Source organism: Salvelinus namaycush, chromosome 23 (assembly GCF_016432855.1).
Source record: "Salvelinus namaycush isolate Seneca chromosome 23, SaNama_1.0, whole genome shotgun sequence".
NCBI lineage: Eukaryota > Metazoa > Chordata > Actinopteri > Salmoniformes > Salmonidae > Salvelinus > Salvelinus namaycush.
The window spans coordinates 16,207,011-16,226,954 of NC_052329.1; the positions used below are offsets into that span (position 1 = coordinate 16,207,011).

A 19,944-nucleotide genomic window follows, 5' to 3' on the forward strand; every position below is an offset into this window, starting at 1 on the left:
AACGCAAACCTGGTGGACGACATAGGTGGCATTTGAGATGTGCACAAAAGAGTGTGTATATATATTCAGTGATAGTGGTGAAAATGAACAACATACTTCTGAGCCAGCTCGGTCCACTGGTCCAGCCACTTACACACTGAGATGTCCCTCATGCACGCCTTTCAGGAGAGAACACATTCAGTCAGACATTGGGATTTTGCATGTATTCTGGACATTATACTGTATACATTAAGCACAATATATCAAGTAATGTGCGTGTCTCCCTCACCTCCATGATCTCCAGCAGGGCCTCAGTGACGGTCTCCAGGGAGGAGAGGGTGAAGGTCTCCCTCTCGTAGGACCCGGGGGAGAAGGAGCGGTCGCGGTAGCTGGAGCGGAAGGCGATGACTGCAGCAGACTTGACCTTACTGATGCCAAACAGCAGGTAGAACTTAGGCAGGGAGAACTCTGTCAGGCTCAGCCTCAGGACCTGCTTGGTCTCCTCTGGAAGAGATCATGACAAGAGGAGAAGATGACTTGTTGCTCTTCTGAAAGAGAAACCCTGAATGCTGATATCTATAGCAAATAAAAAGAACACAGAAATATACCTCTATTGAAGCAGTTTCATGGTTCACTAAGTGCTGTGTTTACGTTAGGTCTCTCAATTACATCTTGAATGATCAGGGAATGTATGCCGTTAACTACAGATGGTATATAGTCTGCAGGGTAGATATGGTGTGCTTCCTCACCTCTGAAGTTGAGCTGGGAGCAGGTGCAGAGAGAGTGGATTATGTTGATGACCAGGCCGTGTGTGGAGGCGCGGAGGGACAGGGGTCCGGTGGCCACCAGCAGAGTGACCACGTGGAACAGGTAGGGCAGGTGAGCTGCTACGTCCAGAGAGTTGTTGAAGGACAACATCAGCATGTAACGGGCCAGGATGGCGATGTCATCCCACATCAGGTGCTGCTCCAGGGTGGGCGTGGGAGACAGGCACGTCTTATCGATGATCTTACACATCCGGCCAATCACCTGGTCAGATGGTGTGTGGAGATAACCAATCATTATGAGGTATTGAAAAGGTAGTCAGTGATATGACATCATATACTTTGTGTTTAGAGACAACTTTTTGCTTACTGATGATGTTAACATCAACAGAATGAATATCTGCCAAGGGCAGCATCTGTTTGGGTTATTGTATTTTAAAATCAGTATCCCTAAACAAACTTCAGATGCATTTTTGGATGTTAGCATAATAGGAGGCAGAGAGAAGATGGCAGGGATTAGATGGGTAAGTCAAACATCATTGGCTCAAGCCTCGGGTGACAAATAGGCCAAAGGGACCAGACAAACTACCCTTTGTCCCCAATAGCTGGCCTGTCATGACATCAGTAGTGGCTGGGCTGGAACATGCCAACCAAACAATGCCCACCCTGATGGATCACGTGTACATTAAGACTACTATATCAGAACACACAAACCCTACAAATTACAAATCAAATGTGAAGCTTAAAGTCATTGATTAGTCACTTAAATAGATGTAAATGACTAAGATGGATGCTGTGATACTTCAACTAAAAGAGCACTGTGTTTACCGTTCCTTAGCAAAACATCTTCACAATGATCACCATTCACTGCCATGCTTTACAGTGTCTGCCTTAATAGGAGCGAGGGCCTGGCTTACTATTGTCTGCCTGGGCTCTGAGGGTTTGTGTGTTTCTATCTCAGTAAGAGGGACAATTGGGATAAACAGCTCACAGATGGACATTGAGTTGATGATTCGGTCAGTTTGGATTATGTAAGTGGAGAGAAGTCGTAACTAAACTAAATTGGTAAGTATTAATCAATTTAAATGTAAATGTTGTTTTAGGAGGACATTTTAGATGAATACGTGTTGTCTGGGACAAAGTGTATCTTCATATCATACTAAAACGGTCTGCAAAATAATATTGATAACACAGGAATATGTCTTTGCTTAATCCAAAATTATGATTTAGAAAATCTCTCTTGGGACTGTTAGGCCGTGATTAATATTCTAACCATTTTTTACTAAAGTTTACTTTGAGTTAGTGACATTGTGAAGTTTTTGAGAGGAAAGTGGCCTCCGACCAGAGGGTTCATTGAGGACAAGGACATCATCCATGTTTGGATACAGGGCTTGACACGGGGGAGTACTTGCTGTGTTAGCATGAGACTGACACAGAGGAGTGTTCCCAGTGCAGGAACGCTAGCCTATCCATGTTACCCTGTCATTATTAACATGACAAGAACCTGTTAGCCATTTGTCCATTAAACTGTTGGCCCAGTTAGCATGTGTTAGCCTCATAAACTAGCTAAAAGTGTCGATACCCACCTTGCTGGAGACCAGTTTGACATTCCCTGAGGCCAGAGCCACAGCCGTGTCGGCCATGACCTCAGCCTTGATGGAGCCCAGGCCTCCTGTAGCGCTGGTCTTGATGAAGCTGTCCAACACCACGTCCAGCAGGTCCGTTATCTGAGGGCAGAGGTCACAGGTCACATACAATCTGAGTTGCATTCAGTTGGGCTAAACGTTAGGGACTGTTCAGAAATAAATACATTATGTAGAATTGACAGGTCACAAAATCAGACACAAGGAACTGCCTTTCTCCCCACAGTGCTCACTTGTTCACCACCCCGAAAATATTTAAAAGAAATGGGTTGGGTGTGAAAGATACTCTACCATGAGTTCAGAACATGTTGTTTGTTTTCTATGGAGATAGCTATATTCAGATGACTATATTGCAGTCATCTGAGACAAGCAATGAAACTTTTAGAACATAGATAATGATATTTAGGAAGAACACTTTCAATCCCAGAGTTGTCATTTCGATACCTTCAATAAAAAATAAAAAATAAATGTTTATATTGACAAACACTGGCTATGATTCGGCATGTTGGATTCATAAACCATTCCCTGTGCCTATAAAAATGCAAAAGGTCCCACCCTATCTTCTACCTGACTGCCTCCCATCTCTGTCAGCCTACATTTCTGAGAAAGCCAACATGGGCAGTTTTTATTGGGTTGGAGACATTTAACAGTACATTAAGCAAACATGTGCACTCTAAGATAAGTGTTTGACTAAAATGTAACTAAGTGTCAAACAACTGGTATGTATGCATACGTGAGTGTTTGAGAGCGAGTGTGTGTGTGTGGTGACTCTCACCTGGCCGAGGCTGCCCCAGATCTTGGCCTGTATAGAGGGGTACATTTGCTTCTCGTTGATGGTCATGGTGATGAGCTTATCCAAGATGGCGCTGACACGCTGGCGCTTGGCGTCGTCATTGTGCTTACAGAACCTCACCAGGTTGAGCAGCCAGGGGGTCATGTACTCCAGACACAAGTGCTTCAGCTCAATACCTAAACACACACACACAGAATCAGAGGTTGGATAAAACCAGCTCCTCTGTTGTTGCTACAGTGTTGAGGGACAGAGGTTGGATAAAACCAGCTCCTCTGTTGTTGCTAGTGTTGAGGGACAGAGGTTGGATAACACCAGCTCCTCTGTTGTTGCTAGTGTTGAGGGACAGAGGTTGGATAACACCAGCTCCTCTGTTGTTGCTAGTGTTGAGGGACAGAGGTTGGATAACACCAGCTCCTCTGTTGTTGCTACAGTGTTGAGGGACAGAGGTTGAATAAAACCAGCTCCTCTGTTGTTGCTACAGTGTTGAGGGACAGAGGTTGGATAACACCAGCTCCTCTGTTGTTGCTACAGTGTTGAGGGACAGAGGTTGGATAACACCAGCTCCTCTGTTGTTGCTAGTGTTGAGGGACAGAGGTTGGATAACACCAGCTCCTCTGTTGTTGCTACAGTGTTGAGGAACAGAGGTTGGATAACACCAGCTCCTCTGTTGTTGCTACAGTGTTGAGGGACAGAGGTTGGATAACACCAGCTCCTCTGTTGTTGCTACAGTGTTGAGGGACAGAGGTTGGATAACACCAGCTCCTCTGTTGTTGCTACAGTGTTGAGGGACAGAGGTTGGATAACACCAGCTCCTCTGTTGTTGCTACAGTGTTGAGGGACAGAGGTTGGATAACACCAGCTCCTCTGTTGTTGCTACAGTGTTGAGGGACAGAGGTTGGATAACACCAGCTCCTCTGTTGTTGCTACAGTGTTGAGGGACAGAGGTTGGATAACACCAGCTCCTCTGTTGTTGCTACAGTGTTGAGGGACAGAGGTTGGATAACACCAGCTCCTCTGTTGTTGCTACAGTGTTGAGGGACAGAGGTTGGATAACACCAGCTCCTCTGTTGTTGCTAGTGTTGAGGGACAGAGGTTGAATAAAACCAGCTCCTCTGTTGTTGCTAGTGTTGAGGGACAGAGGTTGGATAACACCAGCTCCTCTGTTGTTGCTACAGTGTTGAGGGACAGAGGTTGGATAAAACCAGCTCCTCTGTTGTTGCTAGTGTTGAGGGACAGAGGTTGGATAACACCAGCTCCTCTGTTGTTGCTACAGTGTTGAGGGACAGAGGTTGGATAACACCAGCTCCTCTGTTGTTGCTAGTGTTGAGGGACAGAGGTTGGATAACACCAGCTCCTCTGTTGTTGCTAGTGTTGAGGGAGAGAGGTTGGATAACACTAGCTCCTCTGTTGTTGCTAGTGTTGAGGGACAGAGGTTGGATAACACCAGCTCCTCTGTTGTTGCTAGTGTTGAGGGACAGAGGTTGGATAACACCAGCTCCTCTGTTGTTGCTACAGTGTTGAGGGACAGAGGTTGGATAACACCAGCTCCTCTGTTGTTGCTAGTGTTGAGGGACAGAGGTTGGATAACACCAGCTCCTCTGTTGTTGCTACAATGTTGAGGGACAGAGGTTGGATAACACCAGCTCCTCTGTTGTTGCTACAGTGTTGAGGGACAGAGGTTGGATAACACCAGCTCCTCTGTTGTTGCTACAGTGTTGAGGAACAGAGGTTGGATAACACCAGCTCCTCTGTTGTTGCTAGTGTTGAGGGACAGAGGTTGGATAACACCAGCTCCTCTGTTGTTGCTACAGTGTTGAGGAACAGAGGTTGGATAACACCAGCTCCTCTGTTGTTGCTACAGTGTTGAGGGACAGAGGTTGGATAACACCAGCTCCTCTGTTGTTGCTACAGTGTTGAGGAACAGAGGTTGGATAACACCAGCTCCTCTGTTGTTGCTACAGTGTTGAGGAACAGAGATTGGCGTGTGGATGAATGACACCCACACTGAAAGCTCCAGAGCCACGGCTCAATGCACACTGATGGATAAGGCAATCAAACAGTTCCCCCACAAATGCATTTGTGTGTTGAGAGAAAGTAAGAGTTTCAGCCTGTAAAAGAGAAAGTGGGCGAGTGGGTGTGACTGAGAAAAGTGAGAACGAGTGAGAGGGCATCTTTTGGAATTCATTTCAGTCAATGCATTTGTGAGTATGTGTGTTTCTGTGCATTCGTGTTCTAGACTCACTAGACTTGCTGAAGCCGGAAATGCACTCCTCCAGGAACTCCAGGGTGAGGTGTGGTTCGTTGGCGGCTAGCGTCTTGCTGATGGAGACTATGAAGAGGGTGTTGTTGGCAGGGATACACAGGCCTGAGGTCTCCAGCAGCTGGCCCTCAATCTTCAGGTTGAAGGTGCAGGTTAAGGCACACAGCAGGTTGTAGGCTGCAGACCTGTAGAGGGGACAGTTAGCTATTATATTCCATTTCCAATCAGGAAGTTGGTTGAAGAAGTTGTAAATCAATTGTTGTATTTAGCTACTGCTCATATTTAAGAGATCCCGCTACACCAAGACCTGCTCTGATTGACCCCCACCGAGATATCCACGGGACTACATTTCCCAGAATCCACTAGAGGCTAGAGTGTTTAGCCAAGTTGAATGTCTGACCTGAGGCTGGGGTCGGAGCTGCCCAGGTTGAGCAGGGCGAGGTTCAGCAGGGTACCCGGCACATCTTTGGGCCTGATCTTGGTGTGCTGGGGGATAGAGTCTGGCTGTGACAGCTCCCAGCGCGTCCTGATGTGGATGATGGACTGGACGATGGCATCACACTCCTGGTGCATGAAGGTGAGGGGTGTGCCCTGGTTGGCCATGGTCAGGGTGAACTGGGTCTCGTCCACCAGGCAGATCTCCTCGACCTCAGAGGCATAGTACACATCGTTGAGGAACACGGACTGGCCCAGGACACGGGTACGCTCTGCTGACGTCACCTGGACGGCCGTGGAGCCCACCTGGGATAATAGGGAGGGTTGTTGTTGAAATAAAAGTGTGTACATGTCAACAATGACAACACAGACCAGCTGTCTCATGTTGCTACACACAGCAGGACTCAACAGCCAATCAATTCAACCTTCTACTTTCCCTTTGGCAACAAACTAATCTATATAAATTGATTGAGGCCCAGAGAAGTAAAAATTGTGATTTTCCTGTGTTATATATAAACTCAGCAAAAAAAGAAATGTCCTCTCACTGTCAACTGCATTTATTTTCAGCAAACTTAACATGTGTAAATATTTGTATGATCATAAGATTCAACAACTGAGACGTAAACTGAACAAGTTCCACAGACATGTGACGAACAGAAATTGAATAATGTGTCCCTGAACAAATGGGGGGTCAAAATCAAAAGTAACAGTCAATGCAGCTGGTGACAACACCAGATACTAAATCCTGCATTGCATCTCCTCCTCATGGACTGCACCAGATTTGCCAGTTCTTGCTGTGAGATGTTACCCCACTCTTCCACCAAGGTACCTGCTAGTTCCCGGACATTTCTGGGGGGAATGGCCCTAGCCCTCACCCTCCAATCCAACAGGTCCCAGACGTGCTCAATGGGATTGAGATCCAGGCTCTTTGCTGGCAATGGCAGAACACTGACATTACTGTCTTGCAGGAAATCACGCACAGAACGAGCAGTTTGGCTGGTGGCATTGTCATGCTGGAGGATCATGTCAGGATGAGCCTGCAGGAAAGGTACCACATGAGGGAGGAGGATGTCTTCCCTGTAATGCACAGCGTTGAGATTGCCTGCAATGACAACAAGCTCAGTCCAATGATGCTGTGACACACCGCCCCAGACCATGACGGACCCTCCACCTCCAAATCAATCCTGCTCCAGAGTACAGGCCTCGGTGTAAAGCTCACGCCTTCGACAATAAAAGCAAATCCGACATCACCCCTGGTGAAACAAAACCGCGACTCATCAGTGGAGCACTTTTTGCCAGTCCTGTCTGGTCCAGCGACGGTGGGTTTGTGCCCATAGGCCACGTTGTTGTCAGTGATGTCTGGTGAAGACCTGCCTTACAACAGGCCTACAAGCCCTCAGTCCAGCCTCTCTCAGGCTATTGCGGACAGTCTGAGCACTGATGGAGGGATTGCGCGTTCCTGGTGTAACTCGGGCAGGTGTGATGTCCTGCAGGTGTGATGTTCGGATGTACCGATCTGTGCAGGTGTTGTTACACGTGGTCTGCCACTGCGAGGACAATCAGCTGTCCATCCTGTAGCGTTGTCTTAGGTGTCTCACAGTACGGACATTGCAATTTATTGCCCTGGCCACATCTGCAGTCCTCATGCCTCCTTGCAGCATACCTAAGGCACGTTCACGCAGATGAGCAGGGACCTTGGGCGTCTTTCTTTTGGTGTTTTTCATTGTCAGTAGAAAGGCCTCTTTAGCGTCCTAAGTTTTCATAATTGTGTTCTTAATTGCCTACCGTCTGTAAGCTGTTAGTGTCTTAACGACCGTTTCACAGGTGCATGTTAATTAATTGTTTATGGTTCATTGGACAAGCATGGGAAACAGTGTTTAAACCCTTTACAATAAAGATCTGGATTTTTACAAATTATCTTTGAAAGACCGGGTCCTGAAAAAGAAACGTTTCTTTTTTTGCTGAGTTTATATAAATATGTATATTTCTACACTGAGGTTGGAATAACACTGTAAAATTGTGAAAATGATGAAGCCCTTTTAATGTAAGAGCTGTTTGAAAAGACTACCTGAAATTTCAGCCTGTTTTGGTGCGATGGAGATGTGACCTTACCATGCTGTAAATTAGTTCATAGACCAACAAGAGTTCCAAAACAGTTCTATCAAAATGAATGCTGAGAACTTGCCCTTCGCTAAGATTTTTTTTTGACAATATATATATATTTTTTAATTACTTTTACCCCTTTTCTTCCCAATTTTGTGGTATCCAATTGGTAGTTACAGTCTTGTCCCATCCCTGCAACTCCGGTAAGGACTCGGGAGAAGCGACGGTTGAGAGCCATGCGTCCTCCGAAACACGACCCTGTCAAGCTGCACTGCTTCTTGACACACTGCTTGCTTAACCCGGAAGCCAGCCTCACCAATGTGTCAGAGGTAACACAGTACAACTGGAGACCGAAGTCAGCTTGCAGGTGGTTAGCCCGCCACAAGGAGTCGCTATAGCGCGATGGGACAAGGACATCCCGGTCGGCCAAACCCTCCCCTAACCCGGACGACGCTGGGCCAATTATGCCCCGCCTCATGGGTCTCCCGGTCACAGCCGGCTGTTACACAGCCTTTGTAGTGACGCTTCAAGCACTGCCATGCAGCGCCTTAGACCACTGTGCCACTTGGGAGGCCCTTTTTGACCCTTTTAATTTAAAACAATCACAGTAAGGTACTTAATTGTACCCAGAAATTATTTGATAGAGATAAAAAAAACAGCTCCATTGGACCTTTGAGTAAACAATTCTCCCTGTTCCCACCTGCCCTTCATACTACCCAGTTCCCCATACCCTGTTGTCCCTGTAGGCCAGTTTGAAAGTTAGGGTTAATGCTAGGGTTACACAAGGACCACTGTGCTACTGACCTTGATGGAGACCTTGGTGTCCTTGTGGGCCAGTTTGAGGGCGTTGTGGAACACCTTGAGGTCCTCTTCCAGGGCCAGCGTGGCCGCTGGGAGTTTCTGCTGCTCTGCCTCTACGTGCTCCGCCAACCGTGCCGGTGAGTCGATGAACTGCACCCGCTTGCTGCCCTTCAGGCCTGTCAGCAGCCTCTCATGGTATTTGGTGTACTCCCTCACCCATGTGTTGCAGTTGTACACGTAGACCGCCGTCACGTTCTTGTATGCGAAACCCGGGAACACCACAAACCACTTGGACAAGAAGTCTGTCTTGAAGCGGTTGCTGGGACCCACGTGGGTCAGGTCCACTATGATATCGTAGGGCTTGGCGTAGTAAGGCTTCAGGGTCAGCAGCACATGGTAGATTAGAAGATCTCCGTTGATCTGGCCTGTCTTAAACCTGCGGGAAAAGAAGGGAAAGAGAAGTTGATGGATAGGTCTGATGGAAGAGGTGGTGGTAGAAGTTGATGGATAGGTCTGATGGAAGAGGAGGTGGTAGATGTTGATGATAGGTCTGATGGAAGAGGAGGTGGTAGATGTTGAGGATAGGTTTGATGGAAGAAGAGGTGGTTAGAAGCTGAGGATAGGTCTGATGGAAGAGGAGGTGGTAGAAGTTGAGGATAGGTCTGATGGAAGAGGAGGTGGTAGAAGTTGATGGATAGGTCTGATGGAAGAGGAGGTGGTAGATGTTGAGGATAGGTCTGATGGAAGAGGAGGTGGTAGAAGATGAGGATAGGTCTGATGGAAGAGGAGGTGGTAGATGTTGAGGATAGGTCTGATGGAAGAGGAGGTGGTAGATGTTGAGGATAGGTCTGATGGAAGAGGAGGTGGTAGATGTTGAGGATAGGTCTGATGGAAGAGGAGGTGGTAGAAGTTGAGGATAGGTCTGATGGAAGAGGAGGTGGTAGATGTTGAGGATAGGTCTGATGGAAGAGGAGGTGGTAGATGTTGAGGATAGGTCTGATGGAAGAGGAGGTGGTAGATGTTGAGGATAGGTCTGATGGAAGAGGAGGTGGTAGATGTTGAGGATAGGTCTGATGGAAGAGGAGGTGGTAGATGTTGAGGATAGGTCTGTTGGAAGAGGAGGTGGTAGAAGATGAGGATAGGTCTGATGGAAGAGGAGGTGGTAGATGTTGAGGATAGGTCTGATGGAAGAGAAGGTGGTAGATGTTGAGGATAGGTCTGTTGGAAGAGAAGGTGGTAGATGTTGAGGATAGGTCTGATGGAAGAGGAGGTAGAAAGTGCACTTCTCTGTCAGCCAGGTCAACCTCTAAAAAGAAAGACCTTTACCGGTTAAATACATCCAAAAAGACACTGATATTTTCTGGTCTCTAATTTAGATAGAACAGTCTGACGGTGGAGTCATACAGTTAAAAATAGAAATTCATCCCATTCTGAAAGCACTTCATACACAATGTTTTTTTTTGTTACAGGCTCTTCTGAAATAGAGATCTTGGTCTCAGCATAACCATGTCACAATAACAAAAAAAAAGTGAATCAACTGCAGTATTATTAGTGTCATTTACTGGTAGCTGGCAATCTCGGACTGAATTGTAGGCCTAAACTACTTTACATACACCCTTCTCTGTCTCTTTCCTCTTGCAGCATGTGAGACATCTGTATGCTGTAGCGGTGGAGGTCCAAGGAGCCTAGAAATAACTAAGTCAGAAAAAGACCCGAGGGGGGATAGGAAGTGTGTGCATCTCAAGAGGCTTGGGTCGCAGCAGGTGCTTCCTCTGACAGACACACACGCCCACCTGCTCCTTATACTGACATCTTCCTAGTCCAGTTAACCTTGCCACTCTCGCTCTCTCTCACACACACAAGCGCTCTAAGGCCGTGCCCTTGCCCAGGTAAGAGATGCCCATACAATCTCCAACATACATTGTATTAAAAAAGGAATGACCAAATAATGTGTTTTTGTGGTAAGATTCAGCTTATTTTAGTGGACATCGCAATGAAAACGACAAAACCATGATTTGTAAAAAAAAAAAAAAAAAAATTACTAAAAAAGGTCTATCTTATTCTGACATGTATTGTATGTTTCACCTTCCTGAAAGGTATTGCATAGAACTAACTTGCTAGAAGTTATTATTTATGGTAAAGCAAGTGTATTGGTCTACTTCAGTAACACATTGACTGATTCATTTGGAGTAAATTGTACTGTGACAGTGAGTGAAAGACTTAACTGGGCTAGTTAGATATTTTTTTAATAAATCACGTCTTGTTTTATCAGGTTAATGAAAATGGCAGGGAGAAGTCATCTTTTTTTATAAATGAATAGATTTGCTAGACAGTTGTCCATTATTTTGACCTCCCCACATTATAATTGGAAGAGAAAGTGTAAACTATAACATAGCCCATTGCTAGAAAGGTAACTCCAAACACATTTTTACTAATAGCAGCTGCTTATCTGGTTAAACAAAGGTTAGACATGTGTTGGCAAAAATGTCCAAGTCAAGAAAGCCTACCAGCAGCCTATGTCAGAAAGTTATTAGAAAGATATTTCTAATATTTAGATATTCTCCTCATTTTACAGTAAAAAAACAAAAAAAACAGCACCCTGCAATAACTCTGTGGACCTTAAGCATATGTAACTCACAATTTCTAGAATTATATTCAAACATTAACAAACCGTCACAATACAGAGACTGTTTGCTGGCATGAACAACAAAAGCTATTCTCTTCCTATCCTACCATTTCAGAGAAACTGAAGAATGGAAGGCTCCAGAATCTCTCTCCATCTTCTCTTCTTCCTTCTGATTGGACAAGCTTCACACACCAGCATTACTCAGCCTCAGACCACTAATGCCATATATCCAACTGACATATATCCAACTGACATAACCTCCATTACCAAAGAGGAAAACGACACCTCCAGCTCTCCCACAGAGGCCACCACGGGCTGCCTCATCAAGCCCCAGTTGGGCTTTATAGTGGTGACCTGCGCCGGGGGCCTGGTCCTGTTTCTGCTCGTCTCTACTGTGGTCCTGGCCTCCCAGGTGTGCAGTCTTAGGCGCCAGGCCCGTGCCCCTCGCCCCGCCCACAGTAACGTGGACCTGGTGAGTGGCGCGGGCTACTGGGACACGGAGCACTCTGAGGGGGGCATAGTGGGGCCCTGCGATACCAGTGTCATGTTGGAGGAGGTACGTGTGGATGGAGAAGAGGATGAAGAGCAGGGGGAAGAAGAGGAGGAGGAAAGGGAGGAGGAGCAGGCAGAAGGGGTCAGGGGCCAAACGGGGGATGCGGGAACAACTGGCGAAATGGCCATGCAGATGCAGAGTTCCAGCTCCAGGGATTTGTGTCTGGAAATCCCCCAGGATCTAGAGAACATGCCCCTAGTGGTGTGAGTAGAGCATTGCATGCACTCCCTCTCCAGCCTCAGAGAGCCATGGCCTGGCTCGGAGCTGAACTTCACTCAGGCATAGATCAACAGGCCAGATCAGCTCCAGTCTTGTGCCTCAAGTCAAAACAAAGAGTATTTGTTCTTTTTTATAAGTACTCCAGCTATATGTAATCAATTTTAGGAGCTTTTACATATTTGCTTTGTAAACTGCATTAATCTGATTTAATTTGGAATGATTTTGTCTCAAATTGATTTCTATAGAGAACATTTGAATAGGCTGTTGGGAGCAGGAAGACATTCATTTGAAATAATGTGCTACGAACAGCACACTACTGCCAACTTCCCAAGTTAATTACACTTACTACAAAGGCTCAGGATCTTATCCAGAGTGACTTACAGGAGCAACTAGGGTAAAGTGCCTTGCACAAGGGCATATTGACAGATTAAAAACAGTGACCTTTCGGTTACTGGCCCAATGCTCTTAACTGCCCAATTCGATCATATTAGCAGTACACTATGCCAACTTCACATAATGGCAGAGGTACTGAGAATATTTGATTAACTAAGTGTAACAAAAGGGTATTAAGCTTACATAGAAAGTATCTTTTGTTGAAGTCAAATTGAGATAATTAGTTTTGGACTGGTTGTAAACTCAACTACAATATGTAATAGAATGGAAGCCCCGTCTCTATTGACACTGTTGGCTAAAAGATTCCTTCTCAGCAAACAAGCACTCAAACATTTTCTCCCATATATATAACTGAATGTGGTCGCTTCTCCCCAAGACATTAAATGTCAAACATTTTATAATTTTTGTTGTCCAATCTAAACTGTCCTGTCTACCTGTATTAAAAAATATAAGAATAAAACACACTCAAATATGCCAACATGCTAGCTCGTCAGATGTGAGTTCAGTTAAAATGATTACTTTCCACCAACTTGATGTGATTCCATGCACAAATACTATACCAAAGGTAAACTTTGAACATCTTGTTGCCATCAGTGGCTGGGCACAGAGATGGCATTGGGCCTGCCAAGCCGACTTTATTAAGTCTCCCCCTCAACTTTCACGTGTCAGTCAAGCAGTCACAGAACTCCTAACTCTTTTGTTTCCACTCCTCTCTACTAAAAGTCTAACTTCTTTTTTCTTTTCTGTAAAAACACAATATTTGTTTAAATGCCACAACCCAAATAAATGGCAGTTTTGTGAACGTGTTAATGAATGGCATTCTTGTTTTGAATCGATGGAGTAAGAACACAAGTGTTTAGACAACAGCTTCAGAAACGGTGGACCGCAATAAATACAGGGGGTTGGATGAGTACAACGACAGCAATGAAATAGATGTGAAGTTATTCCATTACTGTAAACAAATATCCTGGCACTAGTTTAATAGGTTATATTATTATTAGGACCAAGTGTTTTAATATAGTCAATTACAGAAGTGGATCTATCAGGAAAATAGCCCCTTGGGGAGTTTAAAAAAACAATTGTTTAATTCATATATTAACAAAATCTGTGCCCTAGATTAGGTTGACTGAAGTTGCTTTATGTTGACAAACTGTACTGAATAACAAAGACCTGATGAAGAACCAAGGGTAAAGTCATACATTGCAATAAGGGATACTAGCTTTCACCTGGATTCACCAAGTCAGTCTACAGTGCATTCAGAAAGTATTCATACTCCTTTTCCCACATTTTATGTTACAGCCTCAATTTAAAATAGATTAAATTGAGATATTTTGTCATTGGCCGACACACAATACACCCCATCATGTCAAAGTGGAAATATTTTTGCAGATTTTTTACAAATTAATTAAAAATGAAACGCTGAAATGTCTTGAGTCAATAAGTATGGCGAAATGACCATGCAGATGCAGAGTTCCAGCTCCAGGGATTCGTGTCTGGAAGTACCACAGGATCTAGAGAACATGCCCCTAGTGAGGAAAGTAAAAAGCTGAAATGCCTTGAGTCAATAAGTATTCAACCCCTTTGTTATGGTAAGCTTAAATAAGTTCAGGAGGAAAAATTTGCTTAACAAGTCACATTATAAGTGGAATGGACTCAATCTTTGTGCAATAATAGTGATTAACATGATTTTTGAATGACTACCTCATCTATGTACCCCACACATACAATTATCTGTACGGTCCCTCAGTCGAGCAGTGAATTTCAAAACAAAGTTGCCGGAGAGGAAGGAAAGTGTTCAAGGATTTCACCAGGAGGCCAATGGTGACTTTAAAACAGTTATATAGTTTAATGGATGTGATAGGAGAAAACTGAGGATGGATCAACATCATTGTAGTTACTCCACAATATTAACCTTATTGGCAGAGTGAAAAGAAGGAAGCCTGTACTGAATACAAATACAAAAAAATATGCATCCTGTTTGCAACAAGCCACTAAAGTAATACTGCAAAAAACGAAGCAAAGCAATTCACTTTTTTTTATCCGACATACAAAGTGTTATGTTTGGGGCAAATCCAATACATTACTGAATACCACTCTACAGATTTTCAAGCACAGTGGTGGCTGCATCATGTTATGGGTATGCTTGTAATTGTTAAGGACTGAGGAGTTTTTCAGGACAAAAAAGCAATGGAATGTAGCTAACCACAGGCAAAATCCTAGAGGAAAACCTGATTCAGTCTGCTTTCCACCAGACAGTGGGAGATGAATTCACCTCTCAGCAGGACAATAATCTAAAACGAGGCCAAATCTACATTGCAGTTGCTAACCAAGAAGACTGTGAATATTCCTGAGTGGCCGATCTTAGTTTTAACTTATATCTGCTAGAAAATCTATAGCAAGACTTGAAAATGGTGGTCATGTAATGATCAACAACCAATTTGAAAGAGCATTTCAAAATTGTAAAACAATTTTTAAAAGAATAAATGAGCAAATATTGTACAATCTAGGTGTGCAAAGCTCTTAAAAATGTATGGCTGTAACATAACAAAATCTAGAATAAGTCAAGAGGTATGAATACTTTCTGAAGGCACTGTATGTGATGGAAAGAGCAGGTGCCCTTAATGTTTTGTACATTCAGTATATAAACCTGAGCACATAACAAAAAAGTGGACTTTATATTGTTGGCATGTGAAAAAAAGGAGCGCAAAACTGAAGCATCAACCACAATCTACACAGAAAGACATGTTCAACAATTCAACTCAAAATAAACACGGTACGACCACCGCTCGTCTATGACACTACGTCTTGAACCTTTCATTTGGACCGCTGAGAAACATGCTGTGTTTAGTTTTATTTATTACTTCGATTGAAAGTTTTAAACCAATAGCACAAAGACACCAAACAAACAACTGTATAATTGAACTGAATGAGTGGTAGCGACAACTGAACAATTTCCCATGTAACATGCTTCAGCAGCAAGACAACAAGGTGGCCAACTACTTTCACACCATCATTGCAGGAGTGATAGGTAACTATTTATTCAACAGAAACTTCCCAGGCCACAACATTCAGTACCATCAAACAAACTACAGTGGATTTGGAAAATATTCAGACCCCTTCCTTTTTCCACATTTTGTTATGTTACAGCCTAATTATAAAATTGATCAAATACAATGCTTCCCTCATCAATCTACACACAATACCCCATAATGACAAAGCAAAAACATATTATTAGAAATGCTTGCAAATATATAAAAATTAAAAAATTGATTAAAAAGGAAATACCTTATTTACGTAAATATTCAGACCCTTTGCTATGACACTGGAAATTGAGCTCAGGTGCATCCTGTGTCCTTTGATCATTCTTGAGATGGTTCAACAACTTGATTGGAGTGATACATTCAATTGATTAGACATGATTTGGAAAGGCACACACCCCTGTCTATATAAGGTCCCACAGTTGACAGTGCATGTCAGAGCAAAAACCAAGCCATGGGGTTGAAGGAATTGTACGTAGAGCTCAGAGACAGGATTGTGATGAGGCACAGATCTGGGGAAGGGTACGAAAACATTTCTGCAGCATTGAAGGTCACCAAAAACACAGTGGCCTCCATCATTCTTAAATGGAAGAAGTTTGGAATCACCAAGACTCTTCCTAGAACTGGCTGCCCGGCCACACTGAGCATGTGGGGGAGAAGGGCCTTGGTAAGGGAGGTGACCAAGAACCCGAAGGTCACGCTGATCCCGATGGTCACTGACAGAGCGCCAGAGTTCCTCCGTGGCGATGGGAGAACATTCCAGAAGGACAACAATCTCTGCAGCACTTCACCAATTAGGTTTTTATGGTAATGTTGCCAGATGGAAGCCACTCCTCAGTAAGGCACGACAGCCCGCTTGGAGTTTGCCAAAATGCACCTCAAGACTCTTAGACCATGAGAAACAAGATTCTCTGGTCTGATGAAACCAAGATTGAACTCTTTGGCCAGAATGTCAAGCATCACGTCCATCCTGACGGTGAAGCACGGTGGTGGCAGCATCATTCCTTGGGGATGTTTTTCAGCGGCAGGGACTGAGAGACTAGTCAGGATCGAGGGAAAGATAAACAGAGGAAAGTACAGTGAGATCTTTGATGAAAACCTGCTCCAGAGTGCTCAGGACCTCAGACTTGGGTAAAGGTTCAGATTCCAACAGTACAACGACTCTAAGCACACAGCCCAGACAACGCAGGAGTGGCTTCGGGACAAGTCTATGAATGTCCGTGAGTGGCCCAGCCAGAGCCTGGACTTGAACCCGATCGATCATCTCTGGAGAGACCTGAAAAAAGCTATGCAGCAACATTCCCCATCCAACCTGACAGAGCTTGAAAGGATCTGCAGAGAAGAATGGGAGAATCTCCCCAAATACAGGTGTGCCAAGCTTGTAGCTTCATACCCAAGAAGATTTGAGGCTGTAAATCACTGCCTGTAAAGGGTTTGAATACTTATAAATACATATACATACAGTTGAAGTCGAAAGTTTACATACACCTTAGCCAAATACATTTAAACTCAGTTTCATAATTCCTGACATTTAATCCTAGTAAAAATTCCCTGTCTTAGGTCAGTTAGGATCACAACTTTATTTTAAGAATGTGAAATGTCAGAATAAGAGAGAATGATTAATTTCAGCTTATTTCTTTCTTTCATCACATTCCCAGTGGGTCAGAAGTTTACATACACTCAATTAGTATTTGGTAGCATTGCCATTAAATTGTTTAACTTAGGTCAAACACTTCGGGTAGCCTTCCACAAGCTTCCCCCAATAAGTTGGGTGAATTTTGGCCAATTCCTCCTGACAGAGCTGGTGTAACTGAGTCAGGTTTGTAGGCCTCCTTGCTCGCACTCACTTTTTCAGTTCTGACCACAAATTTTCTGTAGGATTGAGGTCAGGGCTTTGTGATGGCCACTCCAATACCTTGACTTTGTTGTCCTTTGTTGATTTTGTTGTCCATTTTGCCACAACTTTGGAAGTATGCTTGGGGTCATTGTTCATTTGGAAGACCCATTTGCGACCAAGCTTTAACTTCCTGACTGATGTCTTGAGATGTTGCTTCAAGATATCCACATCATTTTCCATCCTCATGATGCCATCTATTTTGTGATGCCACTCCCGTGCTTCACGGTTGGGATGGTGGGATGGTGTTCTTCGGCTTGCAAGCATTGGCTTGCAAGCATGCCCCTTTTTCCGCAAAACATAACGATGGTCATTATGGCCAAACAATTCTATTTTTGTTTCATCAGACCAGAGGACATTTCTCCAAAAAGTACGATCTTTGTTCCCATGTGCAGCTGCGAACCGTAGTCTGGCTTTTTCTATGGCGGTTTTGGAGCAGTGGCTTCTTCCTTTCTGAGCGGCCTTTCAGGTTATGTTGATATAGGACTCGTTTTACTGTGGAAATATATACTTTTGTACCAGATTCCTCCAGCATCTTCACAAGGTCCTTTGCTGTTGTTCTGGGATTGATTTGCACTTTTTGCACCAAAGTACATTCATCTCTAGGAGACAGAACGCGACTCCTTCCTGAGCGGTATGACATGTGCGTGGTCCCATGGTGTTTATACTTGCGTACTATTGTTTGTACAGATGAATGTGGTACCTTCAGGCGTTTGGAAATTGCTCCCAACGATGAACCAGACTTGTGGGGGTCTACAATTTATTTTCTGAGGACTTGGCTGATTTCTTTTGATTTTCCCATGATGTCAAGCAAAGAGGCACTGAGTTTGAAGGTAGGCCTTGAAATACATCCACAGGTACTTCCAATTGACTCAGATGATGTCAGTTAGCCTATCAGAAGCTTCTAAAGCCATGACATAATTTTCTGGAATTTTCCTAGCTGTTTAAAGGCATGGTCAACTTAGTGTATGTAAACTTCTGACCCACTGGAATTGTGATACAGTGAAATTATAAGTGAAATAATCTGTCTGTAAACAATTGTTGGAAAAATTACATGCACAAAGTAGATGTCCTAACCGACTTGCCAAAACCATAGTTTGTTAACAAGAAATTTGTGGAGTGGTTGAAAAACTATTTTTTTTATTTTTTATTTTTTTTAATTTTATCCCCTTTTCTCCCCAATTTTCGTGATATCCAATCGCTAGTAATTACAATCTTGTCTCATCGCTACAACTCCCGTACGGGCTCGGGAGAGACGAAGGTCGAAAGCCGTGCGTCCTCCGAAGCACAACCCAACCAAGCCGCACTGCTTCTTAACACAGCGTGCCTCCAACCCATCATTATGAAAACTAAGGAAACAAAGAGGCCTTTCTACTGACACTGAAAAACACCAAAAGAAAGACGCCCAGGGTCCGTGCTCATCTGTGTGAACGTGCCTTAGGCATACTGCAAGGAGGCATGAGGACTGCAGATGTGGCCAGGGCAATAAATTGCAATGTCTGTACTGTGAGACACCTAAGATAGCACTACAGGGAGACAGGACGGACAGCTGATCGTCCTCGCAGTGGCAGACCACGTGTAACAACACCTGCATAGGATCGGTACATCCGAACATCAAACCTGGGGGACAAGTATAGGATGGCAACAACAACTGCCCGAGTTACACCAGGAACGCACAATCCCTCCATCAGTGCTCAGACTGTCCGCAATAGGCTGAGAGAGGCTGGACTGAGGGCTTGTAGGCCTGTTGTAAGGCAGGTCCTCACCAGACATCACCGGCAACAACGTCGCCTTTGGGCACAAACCCACCGTCGCTGGACCAGACAGGACTGGCAAAAAGTGCTCTTCCCTGACGAGTCACGGTTTTGTCTCACCAGGGGTGATGTCGGATTCGCGTTTATCGTCGAAGGAATGAATGTTACACCGAGGCCTGTACTCTGGAGCGGGATCGATTTGGAGGTGGAGGGTCCGTCATGGTCTGGGGCGGTGTGTCACAGCATCATCGGACTGAGCTTGTTGTCATTGCAGGCAATCTCAACGCTGTGCGTTACAGGGAAGACATCCTCCTCCCTCATGTGGTACCCTTCCTGCAGGCTCATCCTGACATCACCCTCCAGCATGACAATGCCACTAGCCATACTGCTCGTTCTGTGTGTGATTCACTGCAGGACAGGAATGTCAGTGTTCTGCCATGGCCAGCGAAGAGCCCGGACCTCAATCCCATTGAGCCGTCTGGGACCTGCTGGATCTGAGAAATGTTCCGGAACTTGCAGGTGCCTTGGTGGAAGAGCGGGGTAACATCTCACAACAAGAACTGGCAAATCTGGTGCAGTCCATGAGGAGGAGATGCACTGCAGTACTTAATGCAGCTGGTGGCCACACCAGATACTGACTGTTACTTTTGATTTTGACCCCCCCTTTATTCAGGGACACATTATTCCAT

General features: G+C 44.6%; 2 protein-coding genes across 2 annotated transcripts in view; one reads left to right on the top strand and one right to left on the bottom strand.

Annotated features, from left to right (window-relative positions):
* Positions 1–19,944, bottom strand: part of LOC120018118 (neurofibromin-like) — a 100,868-nt gene that overhangs the window by 20,264 nt on the left and 60,660 nt on the right. Inside the window, exons 34-42 of the mRNA XM_038961114.1 lie at positions 8,782–9,214; positions 5,840–6,180; positions 5,422–5,624; positions 3,162–3,355; positions 2,330–2,470; positions 729–1,008; positions 269–483; positions 97–158; positions 1–9 (exon numbers count right to left, since the gene is read on the bottom strand). The exon at positions 1–9 is cut by the window's left edge and continues 133 nt beyond it. Of these exons, the coding sequence (XP_038817042.1) occupies positions 1–9; positions 97–158; positions 269–483; positions 729–1,008; positions 2,330–2,470; positions 3,162–3,355; positions 5,422–5,624; positions 5,840–6,180; positions 8,782–9,214 (1,878 nt within the window). The remainder of the gene's footprint in view (positions 10–96; positions 159–268; positions 484–728; positions 1,009–2,329; positions 2,471–3,161; positions 3,356–5,421; positions 5,625–5,839; positions 6,181–8,781; positions 9,215–19,944) is intronic.
* LOC120018117 lies at positions 10,576–13,371 on the top strand. The gene is made up of 2 exons (XM_038961113.1): positions 10,576–10,667; positions 11,520–13,371. Exon 2 carries the CDS (start codon positions 11,532–11,534, stop codon positions 12,162–12,164), a length of 633 nt encoding a protein of 210 aa, XP_038817041.1. The 5' UTR covers positions 10,576–10,667; positions 11,520–11,531; the 3' UTR covers positions 12,165–13,371.

What these genes read in the sequence shown, in the direction of transcription:
- LOC120018117 (XM_038961113.1), top strand. Translation starts at nt 11,532, where the DNA reads ATGGAAGGCTCCAGAATCTCTCTCCATCTTCTCTTCTTCCTTCTGATT.